Raw genomic sequence first — 20,776 nt, 5'->3', positions numbered from 1 at the left:
AAGTTTTATAGACGCGAAATTCTGCGGCTTCCTTAGACTCGTCCATCGCAGATTTAATTCTCTATACGTATAGTATTACGTATACTATACGCGAAACAAGTTACAGTGCGCATACTTTTCTAAATAAAAAATGAACTTAGCCGAATCCAAACTTTCTCCCGGTTGCTTGCTTGTATGTGGCGCTCGATCTTCTAAGTTTTAGACTTGATGGTTTTGTTTTGTTCCCAGATATTGCCAGTTTGTGCGGTGGAACGAAGTTGATTTCCTTGAGAAGACGGCCCGGGAGAAAAAAAATGAACGGATAAAAAAAAATAAAACTTCGAAGGGGGGAGCGCGGACGATTTCCATTCACTTTGAGTTACGGCCATGGCAATCGGCTGATCAAAAGCGCAGCTTTATAGCATTTCGCTTGACGTCGTCGCCCATTGACCATTGTACAAGAAAAGTTGGGATTCCGTTTCCCACATTTTTCTTCCGCCGCCGTCGTCAAGAAACGATAGAAATATAAGTAGCCTATATTCATTTAACTTGTATAAGAAAATATTGTCCGTGTTTTTTTTTGTACAAGAAAGATGTAAAAAAAAAATTAGCAGGAGGTCTAGACTGTTGGGACGGCGTCTCGGTTATTAAATTCTATGCGTCATAAACTGCCGGGTCAATTTACGTCAGCCATCAAGAACAGGGAGGGGGGGAGGAACGCCTTTTAGGTAAATACATAATGCACAGCGCGAGCGGTAAGTTACGTAGTCTAATAAAAGGCGACATGACTAGACCGTGGTTGTCGCCCGAGTGTTGGCACTCTCTGGACTAAACTATAATTGACGCGTAGCGAAATTGATCTTGTAACTTAATTTTAAATAGGAGACCCTCAGATTGAAGAAGAAAAAAAAACGGTTGAAGTGTAAGGATGAGGGCGTGACGACCAGGTTTCTTTTTCTTTTACCCGATTCGATATAGTATTTTATCGATTGGAGCTGTCACGAGTGTCATCGAAAATCTCGACTCACACTTTTCTTTTTTTATATCCGTATTCCAGTTGACTTTATATTTTGTGCACAACGCCAATAAAGTAGTTTGTATAATAAATAGGAAATATATACAATATAGTTTATTTGACAAGCTTTCTATTCCAATAAAGCGAATCATTTAAAGACTGCTCACTATATTGTAGACCTAATACCCCAACAGCTTAACCCCACCAATATTATATAGATGTTGTATTATTTTTGTTTGTAATAATCCCTCAAGACGGCGGATAGGCCCTCCTGCTAATAGCACACTGGAATATTTCATCATTCCATCGTTCCCATCTTGATTGCGTAGGATTTTCATCAATGTTAGCATTTCCGACTATAGCGTATAATCTCTACCATACGCCTACTTGTGTTTCGCGTGTTTGTTTCTAAAAGAGCCAAAAATCTTATGGAGTATAATCAAGCAGGCTCTTGTACACTATTCTGGTTTTTATGCAGCTGTGCATAAAACATGAAGTCCTCCTCCTGTGATGAAAATGGGGAAAAGAAAAACCCTATATAGTATGCGCAGCTATTGACAGACTGAATGGAACCGGTCTCGGTGAAGTGTTCCAAGACTTGTTATACGTATACTGCGTCGAGTGCTCATGACGCAATACCCCATCAAGTAAAGTCTCGAGAACGCGATTAATGTATGAGCACTTCACTATTGAACCCACGCTCCGACTTAAGAGTTTTGCGAAGACAGGTAATGGATCGTCGCCCATTTATTTATGAACTTATGCAGTCTAATACGAAACAGCTCGATTTTTCTTTTGTCGGATAAATAAACCCATACAGACGCACGAGTCATGCAAATGCATCGATCGCTGTTTGACGTCCCAAAATAGACCTGCACCTTATCATTTGTCACTCACCGCGTCCGTCGGCGTCTCGCTCCGATATTATTCTTACTGATGAATAATAAAGGGGCGGGCTCGTCCAGCACGCTTCGCCTCTTTACCACAGCCATGCGTTTAAATTAATCCCCATAGAATGATTTAACTTGATGGAACTGTAGGATGTATACCGTATACGGACATTCTGCATGATCCACTAATTTATGATGGGAAAAATTGCTTATGGTTGCGTAATAATTACCGTCGATTAATGTAAACTTGCCTTTGATCTCGATCAAAAGATCCCCCACGGGTACGTACGGATGAGAGTGCGCGGTTGTGCAACACAATTCGGGGTATTACCAATATGTCGCATAGGCTACAGCATAACCGCATACTCTGCAACATATTTCCCAACGTAGTACTTTAAATGGGAAAAGCATGTATTATGCACATATAGTTTGAGGCATTCGCACGTAATATCCGCTATTTTGTGCAATTAGAAACAAAATGCGATGATTATTCGACAGCCAAAGCTCGACCTTTAATCTCTGAGCTCGGAATGATAAAGTTGGACACGTTGGACACACGACAACTTTCGATAGAACCCAACGTCCTTTTCAATGTGCAAGTTTTTAGAAATACAGTTATGTATTTTCCGTTATGATTCGAATGCCTGTAATATTTGCGCGTAAACTTTTGTCCAACCAAAGTTGCATTTTGCTATAGCCTATGTTTTCAACGATTTCTTATGTTTTTTACATATGCATTATTGGTATTCGGCCAAAAATTTTTTTCCTTGTCTGCAGTTTGAAGACATTAAACAAAGATACAAATTTCAACTTAAGCAGATTAATAAAAAAAAAATCACTTAATGTAGGCGGGGCGGGCTATAATACCCTGTTAACTGCAGCCTATTATGTAGAACATGCAAAGACCGTCAAGTGATCCGATAAAGTTATATCGTAGGCGAGAAATATGCGTGCATGTCTTCTCAAAAGTATAGGTATTAATATGGCCTATCCCTAATCACATAGCCAAGGTTTCCACACACAAACTCTTTATGTAATCAATGTGGACACGCAAAAAGAAAATTTGTGCACTGCCGCTGCATGCGCTGATTTTCCAAAATTGAATTGTTATTCTGTATAAAAGGGAAGTAAAAAAAAACAAACTTAAATCTCTTCGTGCGAAGTCGATCGATATAATTCAGAATGTATACAACGACGGTTAATATCTGCCCTATTTTTTTTCCTATACTGACACTATATCTTGCATTCAACTTGTGTTGTATCTTCCTTCTCGTGCGCATAGAAGTGATGATACATGGCTACGATATTTTCTTCCTCCAATTTTTAGATCCATTCTGTGAATTGGATGGCTACAAATCTCTCCAGCTGCTGCTCGATAAGAATTTTAGAAGGAACACGACGCTTTAGGCTATATAAGATCTGGCTCTATATAAGATATTCGTATATATGTTAAAATAGGGCCGGGCTCTTCTCCCTGTGTAAAAGGACTACGTGAAATTGGTGAAAAAGGATTGACAGGCTACGCGTCTGAAATATGTAAATGTCGTGTTCGGATATACGGGGACAGTTGAGAGACGAATAAAAGAAAGACGACACGAATAGGAAAACATTTTTCTTTTTTTTTTGTTGTTGTTGTGTCTTTTTATTCTTTTTTCTTATTTGATGCGAAAAAATAAGCCAAACGGGTCGATCGCCGGGATATACACGAAAACAACCTCTATAGCTCCCGATATACATATATACAAGCGGTTGCCGCATTCCGACTCGAAGCTGAAAAGATGGGAAAACTTGAACCATTTGTCAACCCCCAGAGATGACAGGGCTACTACTACTAACATTCCGTTTTTTGATAATCTAATTTGGTCGAATCAGTCGCCACAGCAGCGGACGAGGGAAGTCAGTCGATCGAGGATGTCAGGTATAAACTCGTTTTGATTTTGAAAAATGAATGTGTCACGTCTTGATCGTGAGTCGGATGCACCAAAACTCTGGGGCTAGTCACGTGTGGTCCCGAAACTCTGCAATTCTTAGATAATCGATGCTGTAGAACCGCAACAATATAATGGAACCGCGGTCTATTTGGCGCCGCTCTTACTTGCTGCCATCTTACGGTCGGAGTAACTAATAATTTATCCAACCACAACTAGATGGCTCTACCAGTTATAAAGAAGTGAGAAAATGTTTGAAAATAAGGTTTCGGTAACATTAATTGGCAAACAGAAATTTTGGCGTACCTCAAGCGGAATTCAAGCGAAATTAGTCATGTGGGCATGATTTAATTGCCCCAGATGTTTCCAGTCGTGTAACCAGGATAACAATCACAACTACATATCCGAGTTGCTGAAAGGAATGCGCGCCAGCGCCGCCGTGTATACACAGAGATAGGCATCACTCGACTAGACGCATGTGCGGTGACATATGTAGCATAACATGAATGCTTTTTCCAACTATTGGGATGATTGCCGTTGATATATCCCCTCGCATTCCATAAGCGCTGCTTGGGTAATAAGCGTACCGTATACACTGTATCTGTGCTCCAACAGGTCGGCCGCGCTCGGTCTTCATTTCACCGAGTTTCTCTTTCATTACGGCGAGTTGTTTCATGGGCGATATGAGCTGAGATGCCACTCAGGGAGCATGGAAGCGAATATTGCAGGCAGGGGGATATAAGATAACACGGAAAAAATATGTGTACTACTTACCTGTCGCAACTATACGGACAAGTCTGTTGCTCATCCCATTATTATACGGCCACAGCATGACGTCGATAGCATCATAAACACGCTATTTCTGCTCCGTATAAAAGTTGTTTTTAAATCTCCCCCCTGGCTGTTGATTCATGCGGCTAATAAACTTGTTTTCCCTTTCTACAACAAAAATAAGATCTAAGAAGAAAAATGCCGAAAAAATGTTAAGAGTCGAAAAGAATATAACATCCCGTCTATTGTGATATAATGTTCAGGCTAGTGGGGGAATATGTAGTCATGTCGGGCGCCAGCAGTCAAAACGGCGCCGAATCACGCTTCTTTTTTTTTTCGTTTCCACCCATGAATATTGTGTACCTGCTCCTCTATATAGCCACCGTCGGTACGCTATACGTAAGATTTGACGTGTTCTAAATTTTTCAACAGACTCTATAAAAAGAAGAACGAATCCAGCCAGCGCCTATGCAGTTAATACGTCATTATAGCGCTCTGATGGTTTCGCCTTCATCTTTCAGACTGACATATTTCGGGAAACTAAAAAAAAAAAGAAAATGATGTGCAACACAAAAAAAAAGCTCGAACGCACGTCAGTTGCGCACAAATAACAATTTGGTATTTAACTACACGACTCCTAAGTGATAGGAAAGTTAAAAAAAGAAAAGAAAAATTGTTGAGCTAATGTTGACCTAAATTGTGTGTTCACACTCCCCCTTTCCCTTTTTTTTCCAAATTTTTCATTCTGTGTGCATGGATTACGCGGGGAAACCTTATTATGTTCGCTCCCCGAATCCAGCGTGAAATATACGCCCTTTATATATAGTTTTTTCCCTCCAGTCAACTCCCCGGATGATCCGGGCTTTAATAGTGATTTATTTGTTTTCCGTCCTTCTTATTTATTTTATTATCCCGACGTTTTTTGGTCAAGGGTGAGAGAGAGAGAGCCATATATCGCTGCGGTGTCGAACGAATCGTGTGTGCACCAACGATCCCCACTAAACGAATAGAACACAACATGGAATTAAAGCGGCTTTAGGGGTCTTCTTTTGTCGTTTGTCATCAAGTCTTTTCTTTGACACAAAGCATGACGAAGAATGTCTTTTTTTGGGGAAATCGAATCCAACTCGATGATATTGGCCTTCCACCAAGGCGTGAGTAACACGGAGTAACATCAATATCATCATCCCCGGCAGATAGTTTGACGCCGAAGTTGAACTGGGAAAGACAAAATCAATTGGAGCAAATATTATTTGATTTGAAAAGAGGATAGAATTTTTAGCGATTTGTTTTTTTTTTCTCATTGCGTCATCCCCTAGAATTGGCATCAGACCGTTAACCCACATTTGCATCCGACGGATACGACTGCAAGGTCGAACCGGATAAAAGTGAATTTTTTTCGTTGCGGGAAATGAGTGTGCAATTTCAATGAACGGAAAATTGCGTGCCGTTTATTGCACCGTACATACCATCATCATCAATCATCAAGACACACTCTGCATATTGTTTTTCATACAAGCCCGCGGGGAAACTCGTCGATTCGCCTTCTTTTAAAAATTTGCATGCTACAGGGCGTTGGCCATCCCCCCTATATAAACCTTTCTCATAAGCGGTAGGTAGCAATTTAATTTCTTTTTTTTCTTTCTCATCTTCTTCTTTTATTATTTACGTATGGCACTTGAGGCCTTCCTGAGCGCAAGAGAGAATCTGTTTTTTGTTTTGTTTCATTTCTATATTTTTTTTCAATTATTACACTGCACGTAAAAGGCACTTTAATCCATTTCCGGCGCGCATTCAAGCATACGATTAGATACATATATATTTGTGCTGCTACCTTGCTGTGGAAACACGCATGTGTGTACGTATATATATATGTACAAGGTAATAAACCGCGAGCGTTGCTAGATATATGTTGAGGTGGCGGCTCGGTGGATGGGCTGCAACGTTACGCGAGAGTCGGCAGCATATTATTCCGCCGCCGCCGCATGAATATTTATGCGCAACTTTTTTGTTTCTCTCTCTTTCTCTTTTTCATCAACTCGCGTATTGATTTCTTGGTGACGCCATTGTGGACAAATATCACAGAAAACGAGCGAACCGAAAGGGAAGACGAATGAACCCCGCCGGCTTCTTGTACTAGTATCAGCGCATCACTGCAGAGGCCACTTGTTTGATTCGGTTTTCCCACGCAATGTCGATGAAGCGAAAGTCGACAAATGTTGTCGCAGCTCTGACGAAAGCCCACAGCACACTATTGTCATCTTCGTGTTTCTTCCGAGTATAAAGAAAGGATGTTGGCCGCCAATTCCAGCTTGACGGTATAACAGAGTGAGAAAGCCCGATGTGTACACTGGGGTATTTCAAGATTTATTCTGCGATGAAAAATCGTTAGGTGAATAATGACGGGTTATTCCTCAAGCGGTTCTAATGGTCTGCTTGAAAGCCATGGCACGGTCCGTCTTTGAAAACGTTTTTGTGCTTTTTTGGTGGCACTGCGAGAAACACGCTGTATAATATAGATGTATTCCTGCTGCCGGGGTGAAATAAGTATTCGCAATTTCCTGCTGGGTATAGAAAGAAGAAAGACCAAGCATATACCACCCACACCCAGCCTATTAAAGTGAAGGATCGTCAATAGTCCGGCAGCATTGTCAGTTGAATGAGCCATTTCCAGACAGCACCTGGTGGTCAAACTTCTTCCTGGTTTTTTTTACTTCCTGTTGAACTTTTTTTTGCTAACGCAGGATCGAAGGGTAAGAAAATGGTCGACTATCGAATGATGGAAAATCTTATTCGTTGGTTACATTTGTGTATAGTCGCCGTTGGGTCACGTCTCATTCAATCCAGCTCAAATTCCCAGATAAAAGTCCATCCAACATCCCGAGTCTAGTTGCCATATGCCAGAAAGCCAAAGGATATGTGGTTTGTGATCCCATCTTGCCTTTGCCTTAAAATTGTATCAAATGTCTCGTAATAGATAATAACTCTATCAATGATGCAAATGCAATCAGCATAAAAAGGATGAAAAGGGCAAAAAGGTCTTCGCCTGGTGTAGCGCATCTAGTACCGTATACCATTTCTGGCATTTTGGAAGGATCCACCCATAGAACGAAGGGCAAAAAACGCGAAAAAGTGAATCACCGGATGCATTTTATATGCACAGAGGTACAATAATAGCAGCAGCAAAGTTCCCCCTCATATGCAGCTCAGTAAAATGATTGCCTCGTATATATTTTCTTTTATGAGGGAATTTCGAAATGGTCGCATTTTGTCTAACGTACACAACAACGAACCCGAGATTTTTCGACAAAATTCGCCTTCCGCATGTCGTAATACCAACGTGTGTCACTTGCGTCAGTTTGGTCGTATACTGCGCACAATAGCAATACACGGGAATTGGAAAGTATCACGGATGTTGCGCAGAAACTAACGAACCGAGACGTAATCCGGAGACAATACGGACGGCTCCCATGTCTCTTTTTTTTTTTGCCGAGTGTATGCACTAATGAATAGCAGTCTAAATTTTAATATTACATTATAAACTACCAGTAATAAAAAAAAGGAACCAAAAATTGGTATACACTGTGTAATTGACACAACGTTTTATGAGGTTTTTCCTCTTCCACTACGTCACAACCGGTAGTTGACTCTTATGATTGAGGTATAAATATAGCTCAACTTGCTGGAGAGAAAAATCAAAACTTGTTTTACCGAGAAAAAGAGGGGCGTTCCCAGAAAGGGATAGGAAAGGTTTTTTATTTTGTTATCAATTCCAGGAGAAAACAAAAAAGATTTTGAAAACAAAATATCCAAATTTTCTCTTCTTAACCTTTCTCCGGCCGTTTCTGCTACATATTTGGTTACCCTTTCCTATTTTTCAAAACAAATCGCCCACAAATGAAGGTTTCTTGTCTATAGAGAAAAAGTTTAGTCGTCGATGTGGTTCCGTGGACAAGACACAGGCACACACAATGTCTATAGGTGTACACGCCGAGTTGAAGGTGAGTGATAAGAGTAGGAAACAAGACACACTATACGGAGCAGAGCGCTACCTACTACACCGAGGCACTTCAGCTGCTTTGGTTATTGCCCACACACCGCGCCAGCGTTCCAGTGCACTGCAGCAACAGCAGCAGCAGCTCCCCTCTCTCTCGCAACGTCTCGAATGGCCAGAGAGAGTCTCCAGCGCGCCCGGTTTATATCGGCTGGGCAGGAGCGAAGCCCATGCCAGTTGGGTTTGCGACACGACGTGCATTGGACGCGCTCGCTTTCGCCCGTGTTCTCGCCTTGTGACGTTTGAGACTTTCTTCTCTAGAGACCCTGGCTGTTCTATACAGTAGACTGAGCGAAAAAAGACACTTGAATGTCGTGAACTTAAACGATTCGGTCTGTAGTGAAGTGGACTCGACCCGTTTTTTTGTTTTGTTTTTTTTATCTTTGGCCTCGCTGAAAGTGAATTAAGAAATACGCAGTGAAGTGGGTGAAAAGAAACGAAACAGCAACAGTGTTTTGAGAAAAATCTGCATTGAGGCTCGAGTGGCTCGATGGATATTTCGCCAGTGCGGCCGAGAAGAAGAAGCATCAATCTGCCCAGTCAATTCTAACTCGCCAAAGTGACATTGAAACTAACAGCCAAAATGAGGTAAGCCAACAACTTTGTTAAACGATCGACCATATAACCATTTGTCATGTTCCATCGACTTGTCACCTTTTCTTGTGTCGCTGTTAATATGGCGAGAACATTGCCAATTTCGGCCATACTCGGCTCCTGGCCAACGGCCATTAGGGATCGTAAACATGCGACCGCAACAATGCTTTTAGTATACAACAGTGCGACTCGTCAGACTGGGTCGAAACCTCTTGCAATAAATCTGTTGCTGTTTTTCCTATAGCTTCTCTTTTTTTAGTGTTATTGAGGAGGAACCTGGAACCCCCTGGACGTTTTAAGTAGACGTCCCGTATCACTGCGTTTCTTTTTTCTTTTTTTTTCCAGACTGTGAAACCGCGCAGTTATGCATGTTTGTGTGCGAGTCTGATTCTCTTGATCTTGTGACCTGATCTTCTATTTCTCGACAGAGAGCGCAGATACTTTGAAACTTGCGTTTTAACGGCCTTCAACTTGCTTCCCACAAACTCTGAGCCGACTCTTTTTGTGATACCTTTTTTCTTCTTTTCACTATACCCGGCAGCTCGGAGGTTCATAATTCGGCTACCTGCTGGCTTTTTAATTTGACGTTAAACGTCGCTTGAGAGTTGAGCGCTTTTTATTCGAGTCGAGCTGCTGCCATTCAATCAAGCGGCGGGACCCGAAAGAACGTAAAAAATGTCGAGTGTATTGCCGAAGAAAAGAGAAGATCATCTTCCCCTTTTTGTTGTTGTTGTTGGCCGAATAACCCATTGAATCCGGGGGGAGAGAAAAGGGGCAGTCTCAGTTTTTTAACGGTCAGTTTTCCAGCGGTCCGGTTATATATTCTTTCCAAAGGTTTGATCAACTCATCTTCTACTTAATCAGCAAAGGGTAAACGAGAGGTAGAGAGTCAATGAATGTGCTTATGGTAGGGTGGAATAGAACAACAGTTGTCCATCCCGCTGTGATTTATAGCTCAGCTCGTTTGAATATTATAAGTTCCCACATGTTGCCACCTATCGGCATTTTCCCCCTTTTTTTTCTATGAATTCGATCCAGGTCTTTTTTTATTTTTATTTTGGTTCTAGTCAAAAGTTTTCATCCCTCCCAACATGATATCCGTCGTTACATAAAAGCGTGGGGTGGATATTTTTTTTCGGTTGGTTGTTGTTGTTGTTGGTCTGGTGGAAATGTTTCAATCGAGTCGGAAGAAAACGGACCGACCCAATGGTCTCGTGGCGAGCAGCGCTCTCTCTGATTCCAGCGCACTAATGAGACGCCCTTATCGGTTCTGACGCAAAAGAATGAAGATGCTATACACCAGGCGGGGTCTATCGGGACGGGTCAGAAAAGAGAAAAGAAGAGACCCATCCCAAAAGCTAGGGGGGTTGCTGCCTTGTTAAACCTAACGCGCGCGCGGTCTTGTCCATCGTCGCGGCATGTTTATTGGCCCCTGGACGTTCCATTTCTCTCGGCAGCCCAGTCAAATTCCCCCAAACATCCCCCCTCTCAGCAGGTTTATATATATTTATATTGCATTAAAACCATCATCTATTTTATCTTCCCCCTTTTTTTGTTGTTCGTCTAATCCGCCGTCACACGTCGACTTAATTTCACCTGCGCAGCATACGATCTATTACCCCAGTTTACCTTTCTATTTCGAAATTGCGGCTATTCTTTGGCGAGATTCCCACAGATTTGTCGAATAAATACATCATGAAACTATGCAATATTTCCAACCGCTGGAATTCGGAATACCTGCTCATGATAAGACGTACCGGTATAGGGGCGCGCTCACCCGGAATCGACATTCCCGCATCTTGTTTTGAGATAGTTAACGATATACACTATACCCAACCGTAACTTTATTGGCTTTTGATTCGTCACAGAGCCGTTCTCCGACAATTTCTAGACTGCCCACGCTGACCCTCGTGTTTGATGAGCAATTGGGAGTCAAACAAGAGTAGTATAACGGGGATAAAGAAATACCAACTAGTTAGTAGCTTTCAAACTGGACGTGGGAGGTTATTTGAAACATTTCCGACGTTTGACCAACAACAAGATACAATAAACAAATAAATGAATAGTTCTGGCTATATAGCGACCTTGATGGAAGATGCTCTTTTGAACGATGAAGGATTTTTTTGAAGTAGGAGTGACGAACCCACGTATCTCGTCTAATGGGCGCCACGGGCGACTCTTTTTTTGTCTTCGTTGTTGACTCGAGCCACCACCACCACGTCACCGTCTCCGTACGAATTATAGCGGCCCGGTGTTGCGCCATTGTCGGCCGAGGCTTTTTCGCACCTCTCTCTTCTCTTCTCTCGAAATTTTTACCTCTAATTCCCTCCTTCTATGTCAGACCTTTTTTTTATTTTTCTTTCCTCTCCTCTTGACGCTTTTTGATCTGCTATAGTGCTGCCGTCCCTTTGGCTCGTTTTCACTTTTGCTTCATTTTCGGTTGGTTTTGTCGCGTTGTGTTACGCCACACAAAAAGCCCCCGAAGCCGCTCTGACGTTACACACACACAGGGGAAAAGATATCCACTGGACGAGAGTGACATTTATGATGCATTTATCATGAAATATTTCGGCTTTTGCCTCTTTTTTTATTTCAAACAAAATGTTGTCCCCCGCTTCTTTTATACGAAAATTTTCAAATCAAATGGCATCGAGATAACATCGCCACACACATGCTGTATAGGGTTGAAATCGGGGCCATCTTCTTTCTCTGCATTTCCGTATTGTACCGACTTTTCTTATTATATTCGGGAGAGAGAGGGAGAACGACTTGGGTGTATTTATACGTAAGGGGCTGAAAGGGGAACGACGGAGAAAGATACAAACTAGCCCGAGTCCTCTCTGTATTATTATTCACCATAGACTGGGCAATTGTGTATAAGATGGGGGGGAGAGAAAGAAACGAAAGTTTTGTGATCCATCTGCCGGGGAGAAAAATCGGGTCTCTCGACCGACGAGCGTGTCCAATGCGGATACCTGCGGATCTTCTTCTCCTCTGGAGCGTGTCCACATTATTCTGCGCTATATAAAAATCTAATCTGTTGGATGTCAAATCTCTTCACATCAAAAGGCCCCGGCAGCAAAGTCACCCCCGAGTAGCTGCAGAGAAAACGTCGACGCGCAGTTTCAAGTGACGATGTGGGGGTGCGGACAATTCATCCGAAATGCTCGTGATGGGCCAAATGAAATGAAGTCTGATTGCGCTCGCCGTTCAATGCTCTGGTCACACTTAATTCACGCCCAGTTACCCCCTCTGTCAAATGTTTGAATTGATTGCTGTCATTCTTCGATTTTTATTTTATACAAGAGCCTGCTGGTCATTTGAATAGTGTCAAATCAAAGGTCAAGGATGTTAACACGGCCAAATCTTCTTAATGGGTATGGCTAATGCTCTCTAGGGGTCGACGCAAGTCGTGATCCGCACTTTTGGCCATTTCGAAATTTTTTTTATGATTTTGTTTTTTCAGAGTGAATGTTTGTGCTGTGTACACACAATATATTGCCGAGAAAACGAGTTGGTAGAAATACGTATATTCTCCAGTGTTCTCTCTCTCCACGCTGGGCTGCGCCTTGTTGCGTGTGCCGCCGATGCGGCCAAGCGCTTCCCTCCCGTTCGTTTGGGTGGGCGGAAAGTCAGAGAAGTGGGGGGGTTGTGGGTGTGTGTGTGCGCTCATTGTCGTCAAGGGTGGCTGCCCTTACACTCCATTCTTTTCTCTCTCTCTCTCTCTCTCTCCGACACAATATACATATAGACACACAGAACACACGGTGTCTGATTTACAGTGCATGTCCAAAGTCTGTTGCGCCTTTTATTTTCCCCCCTTCTCCGTATACAGAAGAAGCCAAGCTAAAATGCGGGAGCGCTTATAGAAGAGTGTTTTTATTTTCCTGCCAGGCCAGCAGTTCTTATGATGCCCATAATCCCAAGAAAGAAAGAAAAAAAAAAATAATAATTGGGAATTGGTAAAGTTTCTCATTTGGTGTCTATATTTATAACTGTGAAACAAACAAGAAACACGTGCAGGACATTGAAACACTGTATACTCCAGTTTTAGGCTGTGTGATGCTGAATGAGCCATGTCTGATGGTGCGAAAGTTCCAGCGAAAGTCGTGATTCCCCCACCTATCTCTCGCAACGGTAACTATCGAAACACGCAGCGGGTGTAGATATATACCGAAATTACGTGTTGGTCCCGACAGCTATGGCCAAACGCGTTGGGCCCTTAATATTCTTCCAAAACTGGGCCCGTCAAGCGAAACAAGCAAATCACCTGCTGGCTAGCTAGCTAGCTAGATGGCTGGCTGGCCACTTTTTCGATGTGTGTTATCTATAGTCTATAGTAGAAAGTAGTCGTATTAGAATCGCATACCGGAGCGAGGGGGGCTCAAGCTCCCGCGATGCGTGGCAACTCGCATCCAGCCCAGTCCAGTCCAGCTAGACTCTATACTAATCTGAGAATCTGTTTTTTTCTTTCTTTTCCCCCCACCAGCTCCTTATTCGTGCGTTACCGCATACTGTTTTATGGGTTTTGCTAATGTTTTCCTTTAGGGCCACAACAGTCGCATCCTGGAACGTGAATCGGCCATTCTTTCCCCAATACTAACCCACTTTGAGGCACCCATTCATTGTCCCATTGAAGATGGTGGTGCTGCTTATTGTATAATGAGGAGGAGGAAATCAAAAAATAGACAACACGTATTCGTGTTGTAGCTGGTCGAGTGAGCGCAGATTCTCTCTGCCGGATTTGGCCGTGCTCACCAAAATCCCTCGTTTCTCTCTTGGAAAATTTCTTTCTTCACTGCTAGTCTTTTTTCATTTCGGTTGCCGTTCCTATCGATGTGAAATTCTATACAGGCAGTTTATTATATGTATGCGCTCCTTATTTTAGTTTTTGTTTTGTCGATCCTTGTGGCATTTGCGAGTCTAATTCGCTCTCGTGTGTAACGCGATCCCCCTATGTGTATATATGGTGTATATACGCCACCACTTTTTGGGTGGTATGTTTAGTGTGCAACCGGGCATGCAGAGCACATATATATATCCACCAGAAGCTAAGACTCTATGGGGGGAAGGCCAAAAAGAGAGAAGCAGCTCTCACATGGAGAAAGATAGACGCAGCATTTTAATATGGGAGGCCCTGAAATGTGTGTTGTATACACAGTCGGGACCCGAGCCGATATTTATGCTGCTGCAGCCCCGCGACCCGAATGGAATCGGAATCACTGCTCTATGCTAACGAAAATGGATACAGCACACATCAGTTTGATAGAAAAGACGGAAGGGGGTATATAAGGGGATATATATAAGGGAGGCCAAGAGTTACAGAGAGAAATAAAATAACCGACATTTATAGGAAGAAGAAAAAAGGGTAAAAAAAAAAGCAAAGGGAGACGCACGTATATATAAATTGAGGAGAAGGAGGAAAAGAGCGATGAGCCGGAAATGTCGGTCATTCTTGTTATTTTTATTCGGTTTTGATTCTTCTTCTCGATCTTGTGTGTTGTTGTTGTTGCTGCCTGGCTGTCGTCCGCATGTTTGTACGGTATCGGACACGGTCGTGTTGATGGCCTTCTTCTCTTTCTTGATGTGTTTTTCTTTTTTTCGGGAGGGGGGTTTATATTATTGCCGGTCCGCTTGAGTCGGGAATAATGCTGACGGCCTGATTCGGTCTCTCAGGATAATACCAGACGGTTGAAGGTCACCTCATCTCGCTCTTGGCCGTCTTGGCTCGAGTTTGAATCGAATCAGAGTCCAGCCATCGATGCTAAGCGAAATGGCTCTGTCACGTTAGACGACTGTGTGCAATAGAGACCCGCGCGGCCCATGAATAAAGCAAGATCCTGCCCAGCCCAGCCCTGTCCAGCAGTTTGAAACGATATAAAAAAAAAGACTGGAGAGAGAGAGAGAGAGAGTATATAGCTTTAAAAAGTTCAATGGGATTCCAACGAGTTCTCGTAAAAAAATCAAATAGACAACTTGATTCGATCTTTCCTTTCGCCCAACGTTTGAAAAAAAAATCATTCTACTTTCTGATATTTATCTCCAAGACAAATTGAAGCTACAGCTACATGGGCGAGCCATCGAGATAGATGCAGCCGGCCGGACGGAATTGGTTTGCATGCCAAATGCAGCATCAGTTTGATTTGTTTGTCTGCCAAACGAAATTAAATTCTGTTGGATAGGCGATAGCGATTTGTCCGAAAAAATGCCAATATCGCGGATGGATGTGGGCTGGTTTGACGATAAATAACGGGACGATGTACTCGGCCTGACGTGCGGTCATTTGTTGTCTCTCGTCATAAAACATTTGGGTATCAATTGTCGAACTACAAATGAGGCGCATCTAAAAAGAAAGAAACAACGGGCAAAAGTCACGTTGATCTATAAGCGCATTTCGTCGGGACGATAGTCGATCTCTTGTGAGGTCGTCGATGTAAAAATAAAATGGTCGAGACCCCCATAGAATATATAGGGAGATTACGAGGGATAAGAGCCATGCCACAATCGTCAACGTAATGACTCGGTGTCAAAAGAAAAGCAATAGCTTAGTATATAAATACACATTTTACTAACTCTTTTTAGTCCCTTTAAAGAGTCCCTTTACAATTTTCTAACGTGAAAACATTCCAACGTTCCAGCCCCGCGTCTATCCCGCCCTCTTTTCTCTCATAATTGATACCGAATAAGGTGACTTGATTTTTATGGGCCAGCCACACACACACACACACACACACACACACACACACACTTGAGGCGCGTTAGCTCCTTTTCATTTCGTACCCGAAATCGTCCCAGCATCCCCCTCATATTATATGGCCCAGTGACTCCTATCTCATTCCGACTGTCATTTGCTGAATGCTATACCCCGGGTATATACACGCGCCCTCCTCCTCTATTCAATCGTGAGCAGCAGAGAGAGAAAATCTTTGACAGTCACGAGGGAAGATCGTAAATCGTCTCGAATCTCCTTGGCCGTCAAGGCGAAGTTTGCGCAGCAGCCGGTCATTCGGTAGGTAATTTCCCCAGTCTAAAGGGAGTGAGATAAAGAGGCAGATTGAAAGCGACTGCTGGACAGGAAGAAAAAAAAAAAGAAACCGGTTCTTCTTTTTTAAGTTTAGAGGAGAGAGGCTGTTGATTTGACGACAGAACGGAGAGAAACGACACGCGCCGTAAATCATCGGCTGCCGCTCATCCGCGTCCGCCCAGGCAACTTGTGTTACGGACCGTCTGCAGTCCAGCACCGCTCTCAGCCGTGTAACTCGAAATCGATAAAACGCAAATAACAGACACAACAGAAAAGGAAGGAGGTATAGGAATCCGATGAAACGAAATAAAATTGAAATCGCCGTTATCGGCATCGATTTCGTCGTCGACCGCAGGTTTTAAAAATTGTTGTGTGTGGTGTTCCATATCCCCCCCCCCCTCTGGCTTTCTCTTGTATTATAAGCTTCTCACTCGAGTCGTTTCACCCAAAATGTTTGTCCGTCCCTGATGCCGACTTGTGTGTGTGTGTCTGTCAGACTTTGTTTCCTCTAATCGAATGGATGGGCCGGAAAAGCTATATCGCATCCATCAATGAGGTCAAAATCAACAGACGAAAGTTGTCGGACCGGGAAATTTCGTGCCATTTTTCCCTGGGTGGGATATCTGTAAAAGAAAAACACGTCCGGAAAAATATGTAGAGGCCCCATAAATCCATTGAGCAGGAGCTCCATCAAATGTTTTTCCTTTTTTCTAAAAGAGATACGTGATACTTAATCAGGATCTCGATGGTTCGGAACGGCCTGATCATCACGTTTTTTTATTTTTTCGGGAGGCGGGTTTGTTTATATTTGGAGCGAAACGCACGCGCCAGCGCTTTCCATCATTCACTCACGTCTCTTCTTCTTCTTCTCGAATCCCAAATAAACCCGACAGTATATTTCCTAGTCGACTTCATCTGCTGCTGTATACATTCTGGATTCATTTTTTTTGTTTTCTTCTTCTTCTAGTTTTCTTGTTGTTGAAACATTTGACTTTAACCAATAACTTATCATTTTCTTTTTAATGACGCGCGCCTGACCCAAATCCTCTTTTTTTCCACTGCGGGAGCGAAATGAAGTCGGAAGTACTGAGCTCGTCTGAGTCTCAGATGCTCGCCCCGACACCTCATTGATAGCTGCTGGGTTCCCCGCACATATATAGAAATTTACTCGCCAACACGTCCATCGCGCACGGAATTTATAGAGAGAAAGAGGAAAAAAAGGAGCGAGAGAATAATAATTCTAATAAATTATGCGGACACGAAATAAATAGCGGCGCAGACGTCGTCTTGGTCTCGGCTTAAAGGAGAAATCACGCTAGCGACGACGAGTTGAATATGATTCCAAATTTAGAACTGCGCGGCTGCCCACGTCTAAGGTCTGCTGTGAAGTGAATGGCGGCCGCTTGCGGTAAGTCGACGGCGTACTCGTTTTGTCGTTTCACGCACATCGTCGCCGTTTTCCCGAGTCGCTTCTCTCCCGTCAACTTGGATGGACGTCCGAGTGAACGCGCTGCCCGCTGCCACCGCCGCCGCTCGTATAAATAACTCTTGATTATGCTCCCGCTGAGCCCTCACGCCCGCCAAAAAACGAAAATGAGCGACCCCGAGGAAGCTGCTGCTGCTGCTGCTGCTGCGGGAGTATAGAAAATAAATTAGGGAAACGAACAACAACAACAATTTGAACGGGAAAGAACGACAGCAGAAGAAGAAGAATTGTTTCGAGGGAGTATTTGGTTTTCCCCTTTTTTTCTTTCTTGTTTTTGTTTTCCAGTTAGAAATACGAGGAAAGGGAAACAACAAACTCCGCCGCTGCTGCTTTAGCAATCCTTCACGCCGGTACTTTTTTTTATTTTATTTTTCCGTGTGTAATGCGCGTCGGCGGCCGGGCACGCCTTTCGGTTACAACAAAAACAACACAAGTCTTCCCAATGTCTATTTCTCTTATTCTAGACGTCGGCCATTCGGTTTCCAACAGGTTTTTTTGTTTTTACCAATCGTCGTTGTTCTTTCAACGATGTATATCATTTGGCGTAAGTGGTGCGTTCAATGCTAAACCACTCTATTTGAATGGCTTTTTCGTTAACCGCCTGCCCCCTATACTACACGCACAAGTGGAAATGGTAGCCTCTATACATAACCAATTTATTTGATTGGCGACTGTATACGGTCGGTACTTTTTTGTCGTTTTCGGTTATATTTCCCATTTCGATGGATGGCTGATTATTTAGATTGGGCCTGGCATTATCTCAATTGTAACATACAAGTTCTACTGTTTTCCGCCGCAGTTTTGGCACACGCGTGGCGCTTATTTTTACCCACCCAGGAATAATATGTTGAGCGATCGTGACAACCCTCGTTTGAATGAATTGAGGACGTACTTGACCTACTGGCGAACGAATGCGGGAAATTGGGGAGTCGGCAGCAGGACATCACAGCACAGCGCACGTATATATACCGGCCGTTGATATTCCTCTACGCTACGGTCTGATGGATTCATAAGCGTGTTAACCAGATAACCGGCCGAATCCTCACGCGCTTTCACGTAATTGCTTTCGCCGCCCCGTTGGCTTCAATATAATTCGCCCCCCTCGTGCGTTTGATGATATTCCGATGCGCCCCTGGATCACCGTCACTGTTGTGTTGAGTCGGGATAACATTTTTGTATATTGGGGAAGCGCTATTGTCGTGAATCTATGGGCCCACTCCACACGTACAGGGTATTTACAGTTAATTAAGTAGGGTTGAAGCAACACCCTATGTTATTTCTCACTTTCGTTACTCTTGCGCATCCCACATCCTCTTATTCGACTGTTGTTGTTGTCTGTATATCAACGTCAAGGACTGTTGGATTCGATCCGTCATTTGATGACATTATCAATAGAATTCGGTTATTCTCCCTTTGGCGCAGCCTTATCCTTGTTATGCTGTACACATTGAAGAACACGGACACGAGTTCTTGGCACCAATTCAGGGTCCCCTCGTATGTATACATAATATCCTTGTGTAATACACCCTTGGACAATCTAATAATAATCCACCCGCGTTCATCCCGTATTTTCTTTTTGAACGAAATTCTATTGATGAAAGGAACGGCCATCAGCCAAGAAAAATTCTAAAATGGGAAATATGTCGCACATACCAGACGATGTGTAAATAGTGAATGAAACATTTTTTGGCCCCTGGATCACAAATGGATGTGTCAGCTCAGGGCCTTTTAGATTAGACCGTTTTGAAACGCGAGACGGCGTTTAACATGTGACGCTGTCCGCTGTGAATAACAGAAATGGATTTTTTCCCTTTTCGGAGAGTGCTGCGCTAGGCTGGGCCGGTTGCTGGCCCTCTTTGGGTGGTGATACTATTACATGTCGACACGTCGCATTTGACCGGTTGTGTGTGTATATTTCCCGTTTAAGTCAATGCAGACAAACGCGGAATGGTGAGGAGGGGAGAATCTTCCCCTCCAATCCACCGAGATTGATTGCTTATACAACAACAGTTAGTCTTTTCTTCTTCTTTTTCTCGCTCTATTCATCTCTTTTTCTTCTTTGGCTGCGCTTTCTATTTGAACACCTCACACAACCTTGGGCCTCTTTTGTGAGGCTGGGCGCCTTTTTCTTCGTGGTGGATTTTTGGTTGGTCCATCAGCGTTGCTAAGGGGGCAGACACGGGCCCTGTCATTACATCACATGGCCCCCACCTCGTTATCATCGCAGACCCAATCTTTCGAATTTGTTTTGGTTTTGTTTTTTCCCCTTTTTTTGTGGGGTTCGTTCAAAACACCAGAAACCAGTTGGTCTTCTTCATCACCGATTGGAATGGGGAAATTCTTGGGGCGGCACGTGCGTGTTTTTTTTTCCCGGCATCTCCAATCACCTGGAAATGTTGTGATTAACTCTTCGATCGTGAAACAAGCCTTTCAATATCCTGTCCGTTGTGTATAAACGTGTAGATCAGGGAGAAGTAACTGAACTCTTTTTCTTTATTTTTCCGATAAGATTTGGGTTTAATTACATGTTTTGATTTTGTCTTTTGTCTTTTCTTTGATCCTTTCAGGACTTTTTCTCGGTCGGTGAACGTTTTCTCCATTCTGATGCTGATCGCTGTGATGGTAGCCCCTACGCTGCAAGCGGACAACAACATTACCACCACCAACAACAACAATTCGACTGAAAGGAAATACCCCAAACAGGTAAATTCCAAAGTCTCTCGTCTAGTATGTTAAAAATGAAAAATAAAGTTCAAGGTGTGGTATCGCCATTCAAAAGAAGGAAGGGGTTGGGTAGGCGGAGGAGGAATAAGAGACGGACAGTGGGGGAGGATTGTTGGGTGTAAGAGGGGGGCTATTATATCCCTATAGACTGTCCCGTCTGTAAGTGTATCTATAGTACACAACAACTATACTATACAGTGTCCAGCAGTGAGTCCATACATACACCGGAGGAGCATATAGTTTGGTCTATTCTCCCATGAACGACAATGACGACGGGGGCCGAGGGGTAGGAGGAAATGGCGGACAATGGA

General features: G+C 43.3%; 1 protein-coding gene across 3 annotated transcripts in view; it reads left to right on the top strand.

The window, feature by feature from the left end:
- LOC124200035 (ADAMTS-like protein 4) overlaps window positions 1–20,776 on the top strand; it is a 77,081-nt gene that overhangs the window by 3,593 nt on the left and 52,712 nt on the right. For all 3 annotated transcript variants that reach the window (XM_046596131.1, XM_046596120.1, XM_046596124.1), the window contains exons 4-5: window positions 8,502–9,225; window positions 20,309–20,444. In XM_046596131.1, the coding sequence (XP_046452087.1) occupies window positions 9,221–9,225; window positions 20,309–20,444 (141 nt within the window). In that variant the 5' untranslated portion in view covers window positions 8,502–9,220. The remainder of the gene's footprint in view (window positions 1–8,501; window positions 9,226–20,308; window positions 20,445–20,776) is intronic.

The sequence above is a fragment of the Daphnia pulex genome, chromosome 1, assembly GCF_021134715.1.
Source record: "Daphnia pulex isolate KAP4 chromosome 1, ASM2113471v1".
In the NCBI taxonomy this organism is placed as follows: domain Eukaryota; kingdom Metazoa; phylum Arthropoda; class Branchiopoda; order Diplostraca; family Daphniidae; genus Daphnia; species Daphnia pulex.
Note: the sequence above shows the minus strand (reverse complement) of the source record. Positions and strands in the feature narration are given on the sequence as shown.